This window comes from Camellia sinensis, chromosome 10 (assembly GCF_055761805.1).
Source record: "Camellia sinensis isolate YWXY chromosome 10, ASM5576180v1, whole genome shotgun sequence".
Classification (NCBI taxonomy): domain Eukaryota; kingdom Viridiplantae; phylum Streptophyta; class Magnoliopsida; order Ericales; family Theaceae; genus Camellia; species Camellia sinensis.
This window is the reverse complement of record NC_138970.1, coordinates 168324268-168340355: the sequence shown is the minus strand read 5'-3', so window position 1 is coordinate 168340355 and position 16088 is coordinate 168324268. Positions and strand designations below refer to the sequence as shown.

General features: G+C 34.0%; 2 protein-coding genes and 1 long non-coding RNA gene across 4 annotated transcripts; 2 read left to right on the top strand and 1 right to left on the bottom strand.

Annotated features, from left to right (window-relative positions):
- The first annotated feature begins 4945 nt into the window (after window positions 1-4945).
- Window positions 4946-7893, top strand: LOC114274449 (equilibrative nucleotide transporter 1). 2 transcript variants are annotated; one of them, XM_028216373.2, is made up of 2 exons: window positions 4946-5442; window positions 6851-7893. In XM_028216373.2, the coding sequence occupies exons 1-2, from the start codon at window positions 5018-5020 to the stop codon at window positions 7044-7046; spliced, it is 621 nt and encodes a 206-aa protein (XP_028072174.2). In that variant the 5' UTR covers window positions 4946-5017; the 3' UTR covers window positions 7047-7893. The 2 variants fall into 2 exon arrangements, with proteins under 2 accessions (XP_028072174.2, XP_028072175.2); XM_028216374.2 differs by having other exon boundaries at window positions 6697-7893.
- Window positions 7894-10482: 2589 nt separating this feature from the next.
- LOC145801429 (uncharacterized) lies at window positions 10483-11799 on the top strand. The gene is made up of 2 exons (XR_014342902.1): window positions 10483-10847; window positions 11062-11799. It is a non-coding gene; the product is annotated as an uncharacterized LOC145801429 (long non-coding RNA).
- LOC114274450 (equilibrative nucleotide transporter 1) lies at window positions 11396-14428 on the bottom strand. The gene is made up of 2 exons (XM_028216375.2): window positions 13643-14428; window positions 11396-12283 (listed from the first exon to the last, which is right to left on the bottom strand). The coding sequence occupies exons 1-2, from the start codon at window positions 14220-14222 to the stop codon at window positions 11553-11555; spliced, it is 1311 nt and encodes a 436-aa protein (XP_028072176.2). The 5' UTR covers window positions 14223-14428; the 3' UTR covers window positions 11396-11552.
- Between the last annotated feature and the right edge of the window lie 1660 nt (window positions 14429-16088).

Genomic DNA, 16088 nt, shown 5'->3' with positions numbered 1-16088 from the left:
CTGGTATAGCCACCTAACCGTGTTTGTAGTGAGTTCCTAGGAGATCAACTGAGACGGTAAAAACTAGAGTTCGAATGGCAAAGCCTAGAACACAAAGGTTTGGAATTTTCGAGACTAGAGTCTAGTTTAAATACCCAGGAGTGTGGAGATTGCTTCAAAATTATCTCGGCTTGAACTCTGTATGGCAGCCCCATAGGTTGAGGTAGCTCTATGCGCCTCGATTCTGGATACCGAATCAACCTAGTCTGTCACCCTGTTGGAGAATAGGGAAAGTTACAAACACAGTTAGGGAGAAAAGTAGTACCCGTGGTTTTCGCGTGAAGATTACACCTTTAGTAGGCATTCCGTTATTTTCTTATGTTCTATATTTATTTCGGATGTCAATTGAAGGTAGAAATATTTAGTTTTGATTAAAAAAAAAAGGGGTTATATTTGTTCATTTTAACATAAAACAAAAATAATAATAATAATAATAATAATTTTGTGTTGTACTTGTTAAAAAAAAAATTAATTTTCCGCACGTGCGTCAGTGTTCATGCACGTGTGGCAAGATGTGTAAATCAACAAGTTGAGCACTGCTTAATAAGCAGGTGCGGCACCAACGGCGTTGACCAAGCCGCACGTGCGGCTTGACTCCTGCACGTGCGGGACGACGTTTTGCAAAAAAAAAAAAATTTGCGTTGGATGAGAAAAATCGCCACACATGCAGCCTGGGCCCCGCACGTGCGGGAAATTGTGCATTTGAGAGGTTTCACTCTGCTTTAAAAGCAGGTGTGTGGCCAATGCGTGGCCAAGTGCGGAGCAATTAAAAAAAAAAAAAACAAAACAAAATGTTTGGTTTTGTTTTATTTTATTATTATTATTTTACTTTCATTTTTAATTTATTTAAGTAAATAAATTTTAAATAAGTACATAAATAAATTTTAAAAATAAATGAATAAATAATTATACAATTATTTTATTTATAATTTTTTTTAAAAAAATCAAATTTTATTTATTTATTTATTTTTATTTTCCTATTTTCTATTTTCGTAAAAAAAAAACCCTCAGAAATCATGGTGCTAACAATAATTCTAATTTAGTTTTTTTTTATTTGCTATATTTGTTTAGTGTAAATTGTTTCGTTACTGATTCTCTTTAGTTTGTGGATTGTTTTATTTTTATTTTTAATTTTATTTGTTTAGGTTAGGTTATTTTATTCTATACCTTAGTCTCTTTTGTGTTTTAGTTATTTTATAATTTAGTTTCATTTAGTTTATTTTATAGTTTAGTTTAGTTAATTTAATTTAATGTCATTTTTATTCATTTATTTAATTCTTTCTTTTCTACAAAAAAAAAAGAAAAGAAAAAAAGTGTGAAGTGTGTATATGCTACTCTCTGCCTACCTGGATGTGCACCTACAATTCTGGTAATTTTCTCTCATTTCTTTTTACTTTTCCATTGAGGACAATGTCATATTCAAGTTGGGGGATGAGGGTTATATTTTCTTTTGTGCATTTCTATTTGGCACATAATTCATGCTTATACCTATTTCACTTGATTGCATTACATCACTTGATGTGACTTTTTGCTAGTAGGGTGATGATATTTGCATATGTTAATTGGAGAGCATAGTAGACTTGTATGAAAAAGGGTTTATTGGGCAGATACTTGTATGCGATGTTTGCACGAGGAGAGTTGTCTGTGTTTGTGGTTTTAGTACACTTGTCATGAGTATGCCTTAATTCATATGAACACACTATCATAGCGGTGATCTTTTTATTATAATCCCTGGTGTACATCATTGATAATAGCTAGACTTGCAGAAAAGAATAAATGAGGAGCCAAGATTTAAAAAAAAAAAAAAAAAAACACTTGACTAGTTTGGGTTCGTAGCCTTTTTAACTCGAGTTATTAAGCCCGTAGGGGTGTCTCTACACCTAATGCCCTAAAACCGCCTGGTTTGGGAGTCATTGGCCCAAAACTTGCTACATGGGTTAATTAGAAAGCTTAAGGGACTTGGACATTGCACAGTTAAGGAAAAACAAGAAGAATGACTAGTTTGGATTCGTAACCTTTTCAACTCGAGTTATTGAGCCCGTAGGGGTTTTTCTACACCTAATGCCCTAAAATCGTCTGGTTTGGGAGTCATTGGCCCAAAACTTGCTACATGGGTTGATTAGAAAGTTTAATGGATCAGGACATTGCACAATCATAAAAAAAAAAAAGAAAAAAAAAAAAAAGATTGAGAATCTTGGCTGCAACAGGTTAGTTTTTTTTGTATATGTTGGGTGTTATTATGAGTTACACTGGGCTATTATAGTGGATAGTTAACTAATATGGAGATTCCACTTTACACCGAGGGTACTCATGACTTGTTTACTAGCATGCACAAGTATAGGGAACTTTACTTTGGTATTAATTGAATTGCGGTTTCGACTCAATAAGTTCCTTCATGCTTGTCCAGTATGCCTTTAATGACTCATGATGTCTCAATATCACACTGTAGTGGCACATAAGTTGATTGTTAGGTGGAGTAGTGTGGTCATTTGTTGTTGAGTATATATGAATATATTAATGTTTGTGGGTATCATTTCTGGAAACCCTCACGAGACTTTACTCGTCCACTTGGGGTAACCTTGTGGTTTAAAGGTTTGTTGCATATGCTAAATGCAACTATTTTTCCACGAAAAAGGAAATAGATAGATTTTGTTTAATTTTATTTTATTTTACTTGCTTGAGGACTAGCAAGTAGTAAGTTGGGGGATGTGATTAAGGCCGAAATGTACATTATTGAGGTCGTTAATTAGAATCTCTTAATTTCACTTGCTGGTCAAACTGTATATTTTATGTGTGTTGAATGTCAATCAAGTTGTACATCGTCGGAGCATAAAATGGGCAAAAAGACAGAATTTGGACAGTGTTGACTTTCCCGCACGTGCGTTGACTTTTTCTGAGAAAGTCAAACCGACGTTTTAAACCTGTTTGGACGAGATTGGAAGTATAAAAAGGCAAGGAAAAGGCTTTTCTAGGGTTCAGAACTTGTTTTGACCTAAAAGAGAGAGGCTAGGGTTTGGAAGGAAAGAGAAACACAAAGCTTTAAGGATGTCTCCCATGGTGGTTTCTTCTCCATCTACCTCTTTCCACCCCTCCATGAGTGGCTAGTCTCATTTTCTAGGGTTTTGATGAAACCCTAACCATGTAATTATTTAGTTTTCTTTTTGATTTTTAATTATGTAAAGGTTTGAACATTTGTATGATGATTTAGAAGTTTCTTATATATATTTTTCATTATCTCTTCAAATATTTGACTTTCTGTGATTGTTGAATATTATCCATACATGAGTTTTCAATTCCTTCACATTCAAGGTATGAGACGAACCATGCTACGAGGAACGAGTCATATCACTACCTTAGTTTAGAGTGAACGATTCATATTATTTGAGATGGTTCGTGCTCGTACATTGAATGTGATGATCAATGCTTTGAGCTTGTAGTTGCGAAGCATTAATCCGTTCAAACCATAGCATAATTGATTTTAATTGGAAACCCTAATTACGTGGCTAGTGGTGGACTCTTTGCCCTAGTTTTTCCCCTAATTCAGTAAACCAAATTTCATTTATTATTGATAATTTAATTCCTTAGTTTAATTTATTTGTTATTAATTTAGGCTATGAACAATCAATCTTTTTATCAAAATTAATTTAGGAATTTAACAATTAAATTAGTTTAATTTCACAATTGTCCCTGTGGATCGATACTTAGACTTGCCATTATTCTGAAAGAATTTGTGTAGTTTAGTATTTAATTTTGGTGTGTTCAACAACTCATCACTGCCATATTCAACTATTGGAGTATCATTTTTCAACACAGCTGCTATATTATAGCAATGGCAGCTCCAATAGCAAACCATTGGAGATGTTTTAACCAAACAAATTTTATTATTTCATATGTCACATCAAACATTAAAAGCTCAATTCAACACTCAACTCAAAATTCAATTCAAAACTCTTTTCAAAATTCATAATCAAACGAATTTTCTACATTCAAATAATAATTTCAAAACTCACAAACTCAAAATACAACTTTATTTTTAAATTATATTTAAAAAACTTTACCAAAATTACCCTAATTTTAGACTTTTGATTTGAATACTTTATTTATTTATTTAAACTATTTATGCCTGGTTGATACATCTCATTTCTTCCGTAGGCCCATGGCCCCAGCAAAAATATTTCCTCTTAAGCAAAAATATTTAAAAGATTCCGTTTGGTGAAACTCTCACGTGGATTTCACCTCTCCATTTGAGTGTGATATTTGGGTATAATTTTTCACATCACTTTTTAAAATTTGTTTCAGGTGAGATTTGAATTTTGAAATTTGACTTACTCGGTCGTCCTCCTAAACGTCTGACTGGTTCATCGGAACAATGTAATAAATTATTATTTATTTATTTATTTATTTTTTTACAATTAATACTTGTTATTTTTTATGTATTAAATTAAAAATATTTTCTAAATTTTTAATTTTTTTTATGAGTTTTAAATAGAATTTTAGGTTGTATATTTGGTTATGAGCTGTGAGTTTTTGAATCAAATAATTTTTCTAATTTCAAAAACTTAAAACTCAATTTAAAACTCTTTTCAAAACTCATAATTAAATAAATTTTTCACACTCAAATCATAATTCTAAAACTCACAAACTTAAAATACAACTCTATATTCAGGCCTCGTTTGACCCGTGTTTATTTTAACTTAAAAGCAAAAAAATTACTAAAAAAATTAAAAAATCTATAACTTATACTAAAAAGTTAAAAATTTTATTTTCTCTCTATTTTTTACATATTTTTTTGTAAAAAATAAAAAATCATTTCAAACATATTAATATTTTAATAAAAAAATTAAAAAATTACTAAAATAAGATGTTCCAAAATACCCAATTTACATTTAAAAAACTTTATCAAACGCAGCCTAAAACTTCCCACTTCCCACATGCTTCTGTAAACAAATCCCCAAATCACAACCTCCATCGGAGTCGGATGACCGGACCCATCTCCGGCGAAGATTCAAAGAACAGATACAAATTCTCCGATATGAGTTTCTCCTGCAACAACAACGGCGGAGAAGATTCAGAGACTCTGCATCTTCTTCAAATCACCACCAACAAAATCCCCAAAGACTCATTCAACTTAGCCTACACAATCTACTTCACTCTCGGCGCCACCTTCCTCCTCCCCTGGAACGCTTTCATCACCGCGGTCGCCTACAAGTCCCTCGGCCTCTTCTCTCTCCTCGTCCCTGTCATGGATGTTGTTTACATCCGCATCGGGCTCTATGATGGGTTCTATGTGACGGTGGCGGCGGTGGCGATTTCTGGTGTGGGAAGTGGGTTGGTTCAGGGTGGGATCGTTGGGGCCGCTGGAGAGGTATATTCAGGTTGTCGCCGGTGGGAATGGGGCTTCAGGTACTGTTTCTGTTTTGACAATGCTGATTATTTTGGGTAATTCTTTCAGGGTGGGATCGTTGGGGCCGCTGGAGAGGTATATTATTGTTTTTTTTTCTGGGATTTTGTAAATTTTCATAATATTTTTAGATTTTTTTTTTTTTATCAAATTTGTTCAGCAATTTAGATCAAAAATTTGATTTGATATGGCTCACTGATCATTCCTAATCCTTCACTTTTTCTTTCATGAAATTTAAATTTGATGATAAAGGGCTTAAAAATCATCTCTAATTCTTTCATCAAATGTGCATAAGTGTCATTTTTTCTTCTTTTTTCTAATCAAATTGAAAACTCAATAGATCCTTCATCTAATTTGAATTTGATGAAAATTTAAGAAGATAAAGCATTGGAGATGATATTTTTGGATTAAATCTGATGAAAAGGAAAATTTGGGATAATTGGAGAATTTTTAAAAAGATTTTGATGAAAAGATTGGAGTTGTTCATATCAAATCAAGTTTTTTACTCAAATTTGAAATCAAATTAGATGATAAAATTAGTGAAGGGTCAGAGAAGGTGAACTACACTTTATCCTCTGAACTCTTTAACATGTTAATAATGTTCATTTGAAGTAGTGTCCATTTATATTTTGTTTTCACTATATGCAAATTTGATACATAAAAATTTCAATTGAAGCGAGTTTATTGTTCATACCATGGTTACATGCATCAGTTGAAAAGTCAGCCCACACTTCTCCTTAAAACCCAAGTATTAAGGAGAGGGAAACTAGAGGCTTATAATTAGTACAGATGGGGTAACTCCAATCGATGTAGGACACATTCCAACAAACACACAGATGGGGTAACTCCAAACGATGTGGGACACATTTCAACACACGGACCACAACACACACTAGCTGTACAAATAGCCCACCAGTTATAGGCCCAACCAATAGGCCCAACCAATGTCTGATGCCAAGTTGAAAAACCCAGTCCACACTTTTCCTTAAAACACAGAAATTAAGGAGAGGAAAACTAGAGCCTTATAACTAGCACAGATGGGGTAACTCCAAGCGATGTAGGACACATCCAACATCCTCATGTCATTTCTACGTATTTTTACCAAAGCTGTATATCTGCAAGCTGTCCATGGCCTCAGAAACAGTGCAAATCTCTATTTCATTGTCAGCATTGTTGTGATGATCATATGCATTGTTTTCTACAATGTGGTTGATAAACTGCCAGTTATTAAGTACCATAACGATCTGAAGATTCAGGTTGTGAATGAGGAGAAAGAAGAGAAAGGTGTCCTGACCAGGGCGCTATAGAGGTCAACTTTGTGGGACATTGTAGGTAGAGTCAAATGGTGTGGAGTTGTCGGGGTCATGACCTACTTCGTAATGTTGGCTATATTTCTTGGTTGTGTTACAGAAGATTTCCATTCCCAGGTACTAAAGGACTGGTATCCAATCCTCCTCATTACTGGCTACAATGTGCTCTACCTGCACTCTATCTCCTTGAGACTCTGAAGGTTGCATCCGGTGCATCTTTTGCAAGATTGTTGTTTTTCCGCTCTTCTTGGGTTCCTTGCACGGTCCTGAATTGTTCCGAACAGAGATCCGAGTAACATTGCTGACTTGTCTTTTGGGCCTTACAAATGACAACTTGATCAGTGTCCCAATGATTTTGGCTCCCAAAACCGTCCAGCTGCAACATAAGGAGATTGCAGGGACTGTGATTGTTTTGTTCTTGTTTGCTGGCTTGGCGTTCGGTTCAATTGTGGCTTGGTTTTGGGACTTTTGACTCCTTAGTGGTTTCATTGTTGAAATTCAAGCAAGGTGGACGGGCATTAGGCACATCACTTCTTATCCAAGCACTGGTTTCTTTTGCCATAGTTGTTTTTCTCGGGTAGTCTTTATATTTCTTCGGTTAATTATAGTGGTGCCTTGGAGAAAATTTTCAAGGTTGTCATCAAAGTACAGTTCTTATTAGTCTAACTCTCTGAGAATATGCAACTAATGCATAATCAGTGTTTACAGTTGAAGATTTGGTTGGGAAGATTTTGTTTGGTTTGATTTTTCAAAAATTATTTTTAGATAGGCTTCTGTTTGTGTTTAATGAACTCTTTTTCATGTTTTAGTCTTTTTTGTTGGGGGTCTAAACTAGTTTTTGAAAAATCAAACCAAATAGAGCCTTAGGGGTTGCGTGATTCGGAAGATTCTTCCTATTTTGGCAAAGTGGTTGATTTAGAAGAAAAGAAATTTTGAGCCCTTCAATGGAGTCAGAATCAATTATAGGAATTTTGAGCTCTTTTGCTTTATTTGTAAGATTCGGTAGAATTTTTCTTGGTTCATCTGTTTTTATAGATGTATTTATATCTCAATTACTAAATTGTGTAATTTATCATTTATATATTATGTTCCATTGAGACAAAAGGACAAACAGAGAGCAATAAACCGAGCTTGTTATTCATTTATGTTGTTTGTGTGCATATATGGTGCGCGGAGAAGGGGGTTTGCCCCATCGTGGGAGGTCTTCTGTAGTGTTTTTCGATCATTTAAATTGTTCATATTGTAAGATTCATCAAGAATATTATTTATGTAATAAATCAAGTTAATCGAATATTCATGATTAGGTCATAATTGTTTTTGAAAATTTATGAAAGTTATGTTAATTGTTAATTTTTATAGAAGCAAATGGGCTTTGGTTATAGGATTATAGATATCCAATCAACTTAATTTATGATTTATTCGATGAATCTTATAATATGAACGATTTAGATTATTGAAAAATACTCGGGACAATTTCCTACAAGGAGCACAACAGTAATTGCTATGCTTTAAGGTGCACGCAACATTTGAATTTTCTTGATTTTGATATATAGGGTTCGTTTGGGATTTTGATTGATTTTTTGACTTTTTAATTTTTTTAGTCTGTGATTAAAAAATCTCATTTGAGATGGATTTTTTGGTTTTTTTGACTTTTGTGGGAAAAAATAAAATAATTATAATTTGGATGTGTTATTTTGTCTTATTTAAGTAAAAAATATATTTGGTCTTTTTTGTGACTATTTTAGTTCTAACTCACCCCAACCCAACTGAATCAGGATCCCCTCATTGCATTTCCTACTTGCAGGGCCATTGGCCTCACTTTTAGGTCCAATTTTGATAATTCGAATCGTTCATATTTTAAGATTTGTTCAGTATATCGTACATGTAAAAAGTCAAGTTGATCGGATATCAGAAAGCATGGGTTCGGAAAACTCGAACTAAAAAATATTTTTTTCAAGAATTTAATAAACAGTTTTTTGAACACATGCTTTCTGATATCCGATCAACTTGATTTTTTACAGGTATGATATACTGAACAAATTTTAAAATATGAACGGCTTGAATTATCAAAATTAGGCCTAAAAGTCCTGCAAGTAGGAAATGCAAGAAGGGGATCTTGATTTCAACCAACCTCCCAAATGAGTGCTATATATACTTAGAACACTATGCACTTGTTTGGCATAACAGGGTGAGGGTTAAAATAATTATAAAAAGATAAAATGAGTTAAAATGTTAATAAGATAAAATATTATATTCAAATCATAATTATTATTATTTTTTTTCACAAAAGTTAAAAAACTCATTCCAAACAAAACTTTTTATCCCCAAATTAAAATAGCTAAAAAATAAAAAGCAAACCCCTGTCCAAACAAACCCAATGTATGTGTACTTTATTATACCTTGAAAAAATTTAGAAATCTCCTACATGTTGATTTGTGATTATGTATCAATTTTAAGCAGTATATAACAATTCCAATCAAGCAATCAAGACAAATCGACAAAACAATTTTACGTGAAAAAATCACAATTGGGCATCTCCAATTGTGATAAAAAATCACAGACAACAGCCACAAAACAATCCACGAAGAAGATATAAATGAATTACGCATGTATACTCTTAATTATCTAGCGAATCCACGCTCGAATTGAACCAACCTCTATGTGCCTCTTCCAACCCCGTCTTCACCTCGGAATTGTCTTGACGATGAGCCACTCCGGAATCCACCAAAGCTTTAGGCTCGAATTCTTCAGAATCCACTGAAGAACAACTCTCTCTTTTGTGTATAACAAATAAATAATCCTTTGATGTATACTCTTTAAACCATGAGTTGAATACATAATCAAAACATCAAAGAAAACTAGCAAAATATCTCCAGATATAAACCCTAGAACCCAAGAAGAAGATCTGGAGAAGTTATCCTAGATTCGGACTGAAACACGAATTTATAGAAACCTATCCCGCGATCTCCGCTCGAGCTCGAGCGGGAAAAAACAACATCCAGTATTTTTGCAGGTGAATAAACTTCTGAAACCCAGCATTCTCCGCTTGAGCAGACAGGCAACTTGGAATGCATTTTTGCATTTTGCTTCAGGGGCGCTGCCCCTCGACCTCGCCGTGGCGCTGCCCTGGACCCACCAAGGGGCGCTGCCCCCTGGACCCCCACGAGTTGACCCCTGTCATAATCAGCGAAGTGGCAATCTTGAAAGTATTAACATCACAAACTTCTCTGCAAGACACAATTTGGGTTGGATTCGCATCTAACAACTCATATCCTCACTGAAATAAAAATGCGAATAAATTTACAACACAAATGAATTTTGTCAAATGGGATTGCCAATAATAAAACCTAACATATCTATTAATTAATATTCTGCGACAATTTTGAGAAATATAAACTTAAAAAAAACATTGTGTAATTGAATTAATAATAGGTATGGAATGTTTTTTTTTTTTTGAAAATGATGAAATAGTTTGTTTTGAAGTAAAATATTCTTGAAAAATCTAAAAATATCACTGCAAAAAATTAGCACATTTTTTTGGAGTAAACTTATTATATATATATATATATATATTTATATATTCATAACTATTGTACTTTCTAAATTTATTTAGATTAGGGCGGTCAAAAAATAAAGAAAAAAATTAATTAAAATATGAAAAAAAAAAATTCGTTAAAGACGAATCAAATTTCAAAAATTAAACCGAACAATCTCCAACACAAAATTATTCATAAAGAACACAAATATATGCTCATGTAGTAGAACTTGAAAATTTGTCAATTATGAATAACAAATATAAGAGACATGAACCTGTATAGGTGAATCAAAGAAAAATTCTACGAAATCTTACAAATAAGGCAAAAAGGGCTCAAAATTCCTTTCATAAAAGGGGCTCCAAAATTTCATTTCTTCCAAATCAACCACTTTGCCAATACACAAAATGTCTTCTGAATCACACAGCCCCTAACACTTTGTTTGGATTGTGAGGAGAAGTGAGAAAAGAAATGGTTGTGGTTTCTTACCTGGGTAAGAAAAGAAAAGAAATGATCATGTTTCTCACTATTATATTTGGATGAATAAAAGAGAAAAAATATTAGGTCATATTTGTTTGGGTGGATATGAGTTTGGGATTGGACTAATAATCTAATAAAATTATTAATCCGATATTTGGTTAAACAATTGAAGTACGGATTAATTATTTTAAACTTGACTATTAGTTAAGATAGGATACATAATCCAATGGATTCGTAGTCTTAGGACTATTAGTCATGAGAATTCTAATCCAGTCCGCCCAAACAAACATGGCCTTAGTGTCTTACCTATCTTGTTTGGATAGAGAAAGTAAAAGAAAATATTTTATTTCATTTTACCAAAATAACTTTACATATTAATAAATTATGTTTTCCATAAGGATGATTTTAGTGTTTTAAACAAATTTCATTAAACCCAATTCTTTTCTCACTAAATCTCACTATTTTTGGTGAGAAACAAAACATAGGTTTAATAAGAGTTTATTTCTCACCCTCTCTCATCATTTCTCATCTTACTTAACCATCCAAATAAGTGAAGGGTTTCCAATTCTTACTATTTCTTTTCTTCTCTCCCCAAACCCCTCCATCCAAACAGAATGTAAGACACCAAGGCCTTCAAATCCAATCTTCAATTTTTTTCAAGTTTTTACAACTTCATAAAGACTTGTTAACAGAAGATTTACAAATTTTTTCTTTTAAAAAAAAAACCAACAGTTGGTCAATCCAAATCCAGAGAACAAATGCTGCACAAACCATGAAAACACTAAAGAGTCATATGTCCCAAAACCAAGCCACAACCGAACCAGTTGCCAAGCCAAAGAACAAGAGCAAAACCATCATGGTCCCTGCAATCTCTGCATGTTGCAGTGGGACATTTTTGGGAGCCAAAATCATTAAGACACTGATGAAATAACCATTCGTAAGGCCCAAAAGGCAAGTCAACAACGTTACTGGGATCTCTGTTTGGAAGAATTCAGGACCGTGCAAACAACCCAAGAACAGAGGGAAAAACAACCACCTTGCTAAAGATGCACCGAGTGTAACTTTCACATTCTCAAGGAGACAGAGCGCAGGTAGAGACTTGCCAACTAGATCAAACACGTTGTAGCAAGTGATGAGGAGGATTGGATACCAGTCCTTTAGTACCCGGGAATGGAAATCTTCTGTAACACAACCAGGGTATATAGCCAATGTCACGGCGTAGATGATGAAGACCCCAAATCCACACCATTTGACTCTACCAACAATGTCCCACAAAGCCGACCTCCAGAGCACCACCGTTAGGACACCTTTCTCTTCTTTTTCTTCATTTACAGCTTGAATCTTCAGATATTTATGGTACTTAATAAACGGTAGTCTATCAACAACGTTGTAGAAAACAATGCATACGATCATCACAACAATGCTTAAAATGAAATAGAGATTTGCGCTGTTTCTGAGGCCATGGGCATCTTGAGGATATACAGCTTTGGTAAAAATTCGTAGAAATGAGATGAGAACACCTGCAGTCCATGGTATAAAATAAATGATTTAAACTGCTTCTACTGCAATTTTCATGCACAAAACTTGCATATAGAAAACAAAATAATAATGCAGGACACTACGACTAGTGAACATTAGCATGCTGAAGCTTTCTCAACCCAGAAAATATGTCCATGTCTGAACACAGATCCGAGACACTTAAAAATAAGTAACTTTCATTTATTTACGCCAAAAAAAGTTAACGAGGATCAGGTGTAAGTCCACCTTCTTACAGTTCGTTTTGGTATAACATGCATTTCTCATCTAATTTATAAACCAAACACAATCTTATCATTTCTCACCAAATCACCTAATCCACATAGGCTGTTTTAATGTGAACCTACAATGAAGGAATTGGGCTCTTTTTTTCCCCTGCTAAAACAAGACACAATAGTGAACCAGGTAAAGGGGGATCAAACAAAAGTAGCCTAGTTTGGCAACAACTTTTAAGCCAACTTTTTGATAGGGGAGTAGATTTTTTGATATTGTTTGGGATTAGTAATATTATGGGATTAAGGTCTCAAGATTAGTAAGAGCATCTCCAATGGCAAATGCTATAATAGCATCGCCATTGCCAAATTATGGCAATGAATAGTAGAAAATGGATGAAAAATAGCAATGGTGCTCCAGTGGTTCAGCTGCCATTTTTGCTATTTTGGCACAGAAATTGTTGTTTTCGGACGTCCGGCCGGTCGTCTGAAAACACCAATTTCTATGTTTTTTCTGCAAATATGGCAGGCGGGAGGGAAGGATGTTTTGTTGGGAGGAGGGAGGAAAGGAAGGAGATCTTTCTTGATGATTTGGGACAAATAGCAGCTGCCAAAGCTTGTGTCAATATAGCATCTCCAAATTATGGCCATTGGAGTGCTGGAGCTGCCAAATTATGGCAATAGCAGCTCTAATGGCAAGCCATTGGAGCTGCTCTAATATGTAGGATAGGAGATGCAATTATATACGCGATTTTTTGTTCTATTTTGTCAAATTAAACATGGTATTAGTAAATAAAATTGGAAAATAAAAAATAAAAAAAAATCCCTAAATACAGTAAAAGGCCAATTTACAAAACAATGCTTTAAAAGAATAATGATACTCACAAGTTAGATAACTTCATGAAGAAACAGTATAAAGCAAAAAACCCTAATTTACAGAGAATGAATTATGATAGTGCAAGCAAATATAAAATTACAACAGCAAAACAATTCAGTCCGTACATGAAATGCCCAACATGAACCACTATAATTCGTGAAAATTTCACATATAATTGTATACCAAAACACTGAAATCAATATATAGAAAAAATTACCCAAAACAATCAGCATTTGTCAAAACAGAAACAGTACCTGAAGCTCCAGTCCCGGCGACAACAGCTTGCATATACCTCTCCGGCAACTCTCCGGCGGCCCCAACGATCCCACCCTGAACCAACCCACTTCCCACACCAGAAATCGCCACCGCCGCCACCGTGACATAGAAGCCATCATAGAGGCCGGTGCGGCCCTTGATGTAAAGCACATCCATAACAGGGACGAGGAGGAGAGAGAAAACGTAGAGAGAGAGGCCTACGTTGACTCGGATATAGGAATAGGGTTTGTGGGCATAGGCGACGATGAAGAGGAGAGAGAAGAGGCCGAGGGGCTTGTAGGCGACGGCGAAGACACGGTCGACGGAGGCGGCCGGGTAGAGGTAGGAGAAGTAGTCGACGGCGGTGATGAAGGCGTTCCAGGGGAGGAGGAAGGCGCAGCCGAGGATGAAGTAGATTGTGTAGGCTATGTTGAATGTGTCTTTGGGGATTTTGTTGGTGGTTTTAAGCAGAGGCGATGAATCTGAATCTGAATCTGAATCTGAATTGTTGTTGGCTATGTCGCCGGTGAAACCTGTATCTGATTCCGGCGGATCATCGCCGGAGATGGGTCTGATCATCGGACTCCGATGTGCGGGTTTGTGTTATTCGGGTGATTTGGAGTGGCATGTGGAAACAGAGGACTAAAGTACGATTTGTTCTTGGAGGGAATAAAATAGGATTAGGTTCAAAGCTACAACAACTCCAATTGTTCATTGTATAATTTATTAAATTTGAATAAAAGTTTGACTTGATACAATATATTTCAATCTTTTTATTAAATTTGAATAAAAGTTTGACTTGATACAATATATTTCGATCTTTTTATTAAATTTGGCCGGTTGGTCGGACGGTTATTTGGCCGATCGTTTGTCTAAAATAAAATTTTATTAAATTCTTTTCAAAATTGATTGTCAAGAAAGATGTCCAGACAGACATTGGGTCCAACAGTCATTTATAAATTTGATGAAACGATAAATGTTTTTTTATTTGACAAAAAAGAGTATTGCTTTCTTCATTTGATACCAAATTAATAAAACAGTTGAAGCACTGTTTTTATTAATTTTTCATTAAATTTAAATTTAATAAATGAAGAATTGAAAATGCTATTTTTTAAAGAGTGACTTGGAAATGTTCTAAAATTACTTCATATAACATTTTAATTTTAATTTTAATTTTATTTGAAATTCGTCAGTTATATAAATGAAAAAAAAATTAATATATTTTTTATATTAAAATATATATTTTATTAGAGAGAGGCGTTATCTGGACTCGTAGGGCCCACCATCGATCCAGTTTCAATGATACGAGTTGTTTATTTTTTAAGACTTTTTATATATATTATTCATAAAAAAAAATTAAGTAAATTTGATAATCATAACATTTTCATTTTATTGTATTTATCTCTAAAAATGAACAACAAATATATTTTAAAAAATAGATCATTCATTCTTTTTGGGACCTTAGACTTAATATAAAATTGAGACTTTATTTTATTAGGTTTTTGAAAATGTTAAGCTTTTGACGATAAGATTTTTAAAAAAATTTTCTTATTAAATGATAGGCCAATACTTAATAGTTGAGTCACTCTGTCAAAGTAATCAGTGTAATTTACCACATAATTATTCATAAGTAGTGTAAAATTATTAAGTAAAAATATAAATTTATTAAATTTGAAGATAGTAATAACCCATAAAGCTAGTCCTTGGTTACAAACACCTATCTTATTGTAGTTTAAATATTTTAACTTATGTGTTTGTTTTTGAAAGGGTACTCTGTTCATAAATTCAATTTGTAATTTTGTTAGGCAAGAGATTTAGGCGCAAAATTAGTTTGGGGTAATTCTGTTTCCACACACTAAATTTCCTCAAGGCACACACTTAATGAATACTTTTTCAGAGCACAAATTAAAAATAAAAATATTCTCAGTACACATCTCTTCATTCCAACAACGCCCTTATCTTTATATTTTAAATCTTAATTTATTTTTTATCCACCTATTTTTCTTCTTCCGGAAAACTTGGAATGTCGCCGCTATCGTTATCGTTGCCGTTGCCACTGCCGCCACCACTGCCACTCTTAACCCTCCATTGTCACCGTTACTCTTAGCTCATCCCCACTTTAGTCTAAACCACCCTAATATACACTTGCTACCCACTATTTCTTCAAAATCCTAACCTTTACGACCTTTTCCGCCACGATCCCAACCTCTAGAAGTCTTTTATTGCCGTGAACCCAACATTTGCAAACTCTAGATCCGTTTGAAGGTTGATATCCAACCAAACCCTATATGTTCGGATGTGTATTGGGAAAATAGAAAAAGATAAAGATTTGTCCTAAATGATAATTTAATTAAAGGATAAAAATGTGATTTTGAAAAAATTCATTAAGTGTGTGTCCTGAGAGGATTTAGTATATGAAAATAGAATTACTCTTTAGTTTGGCCA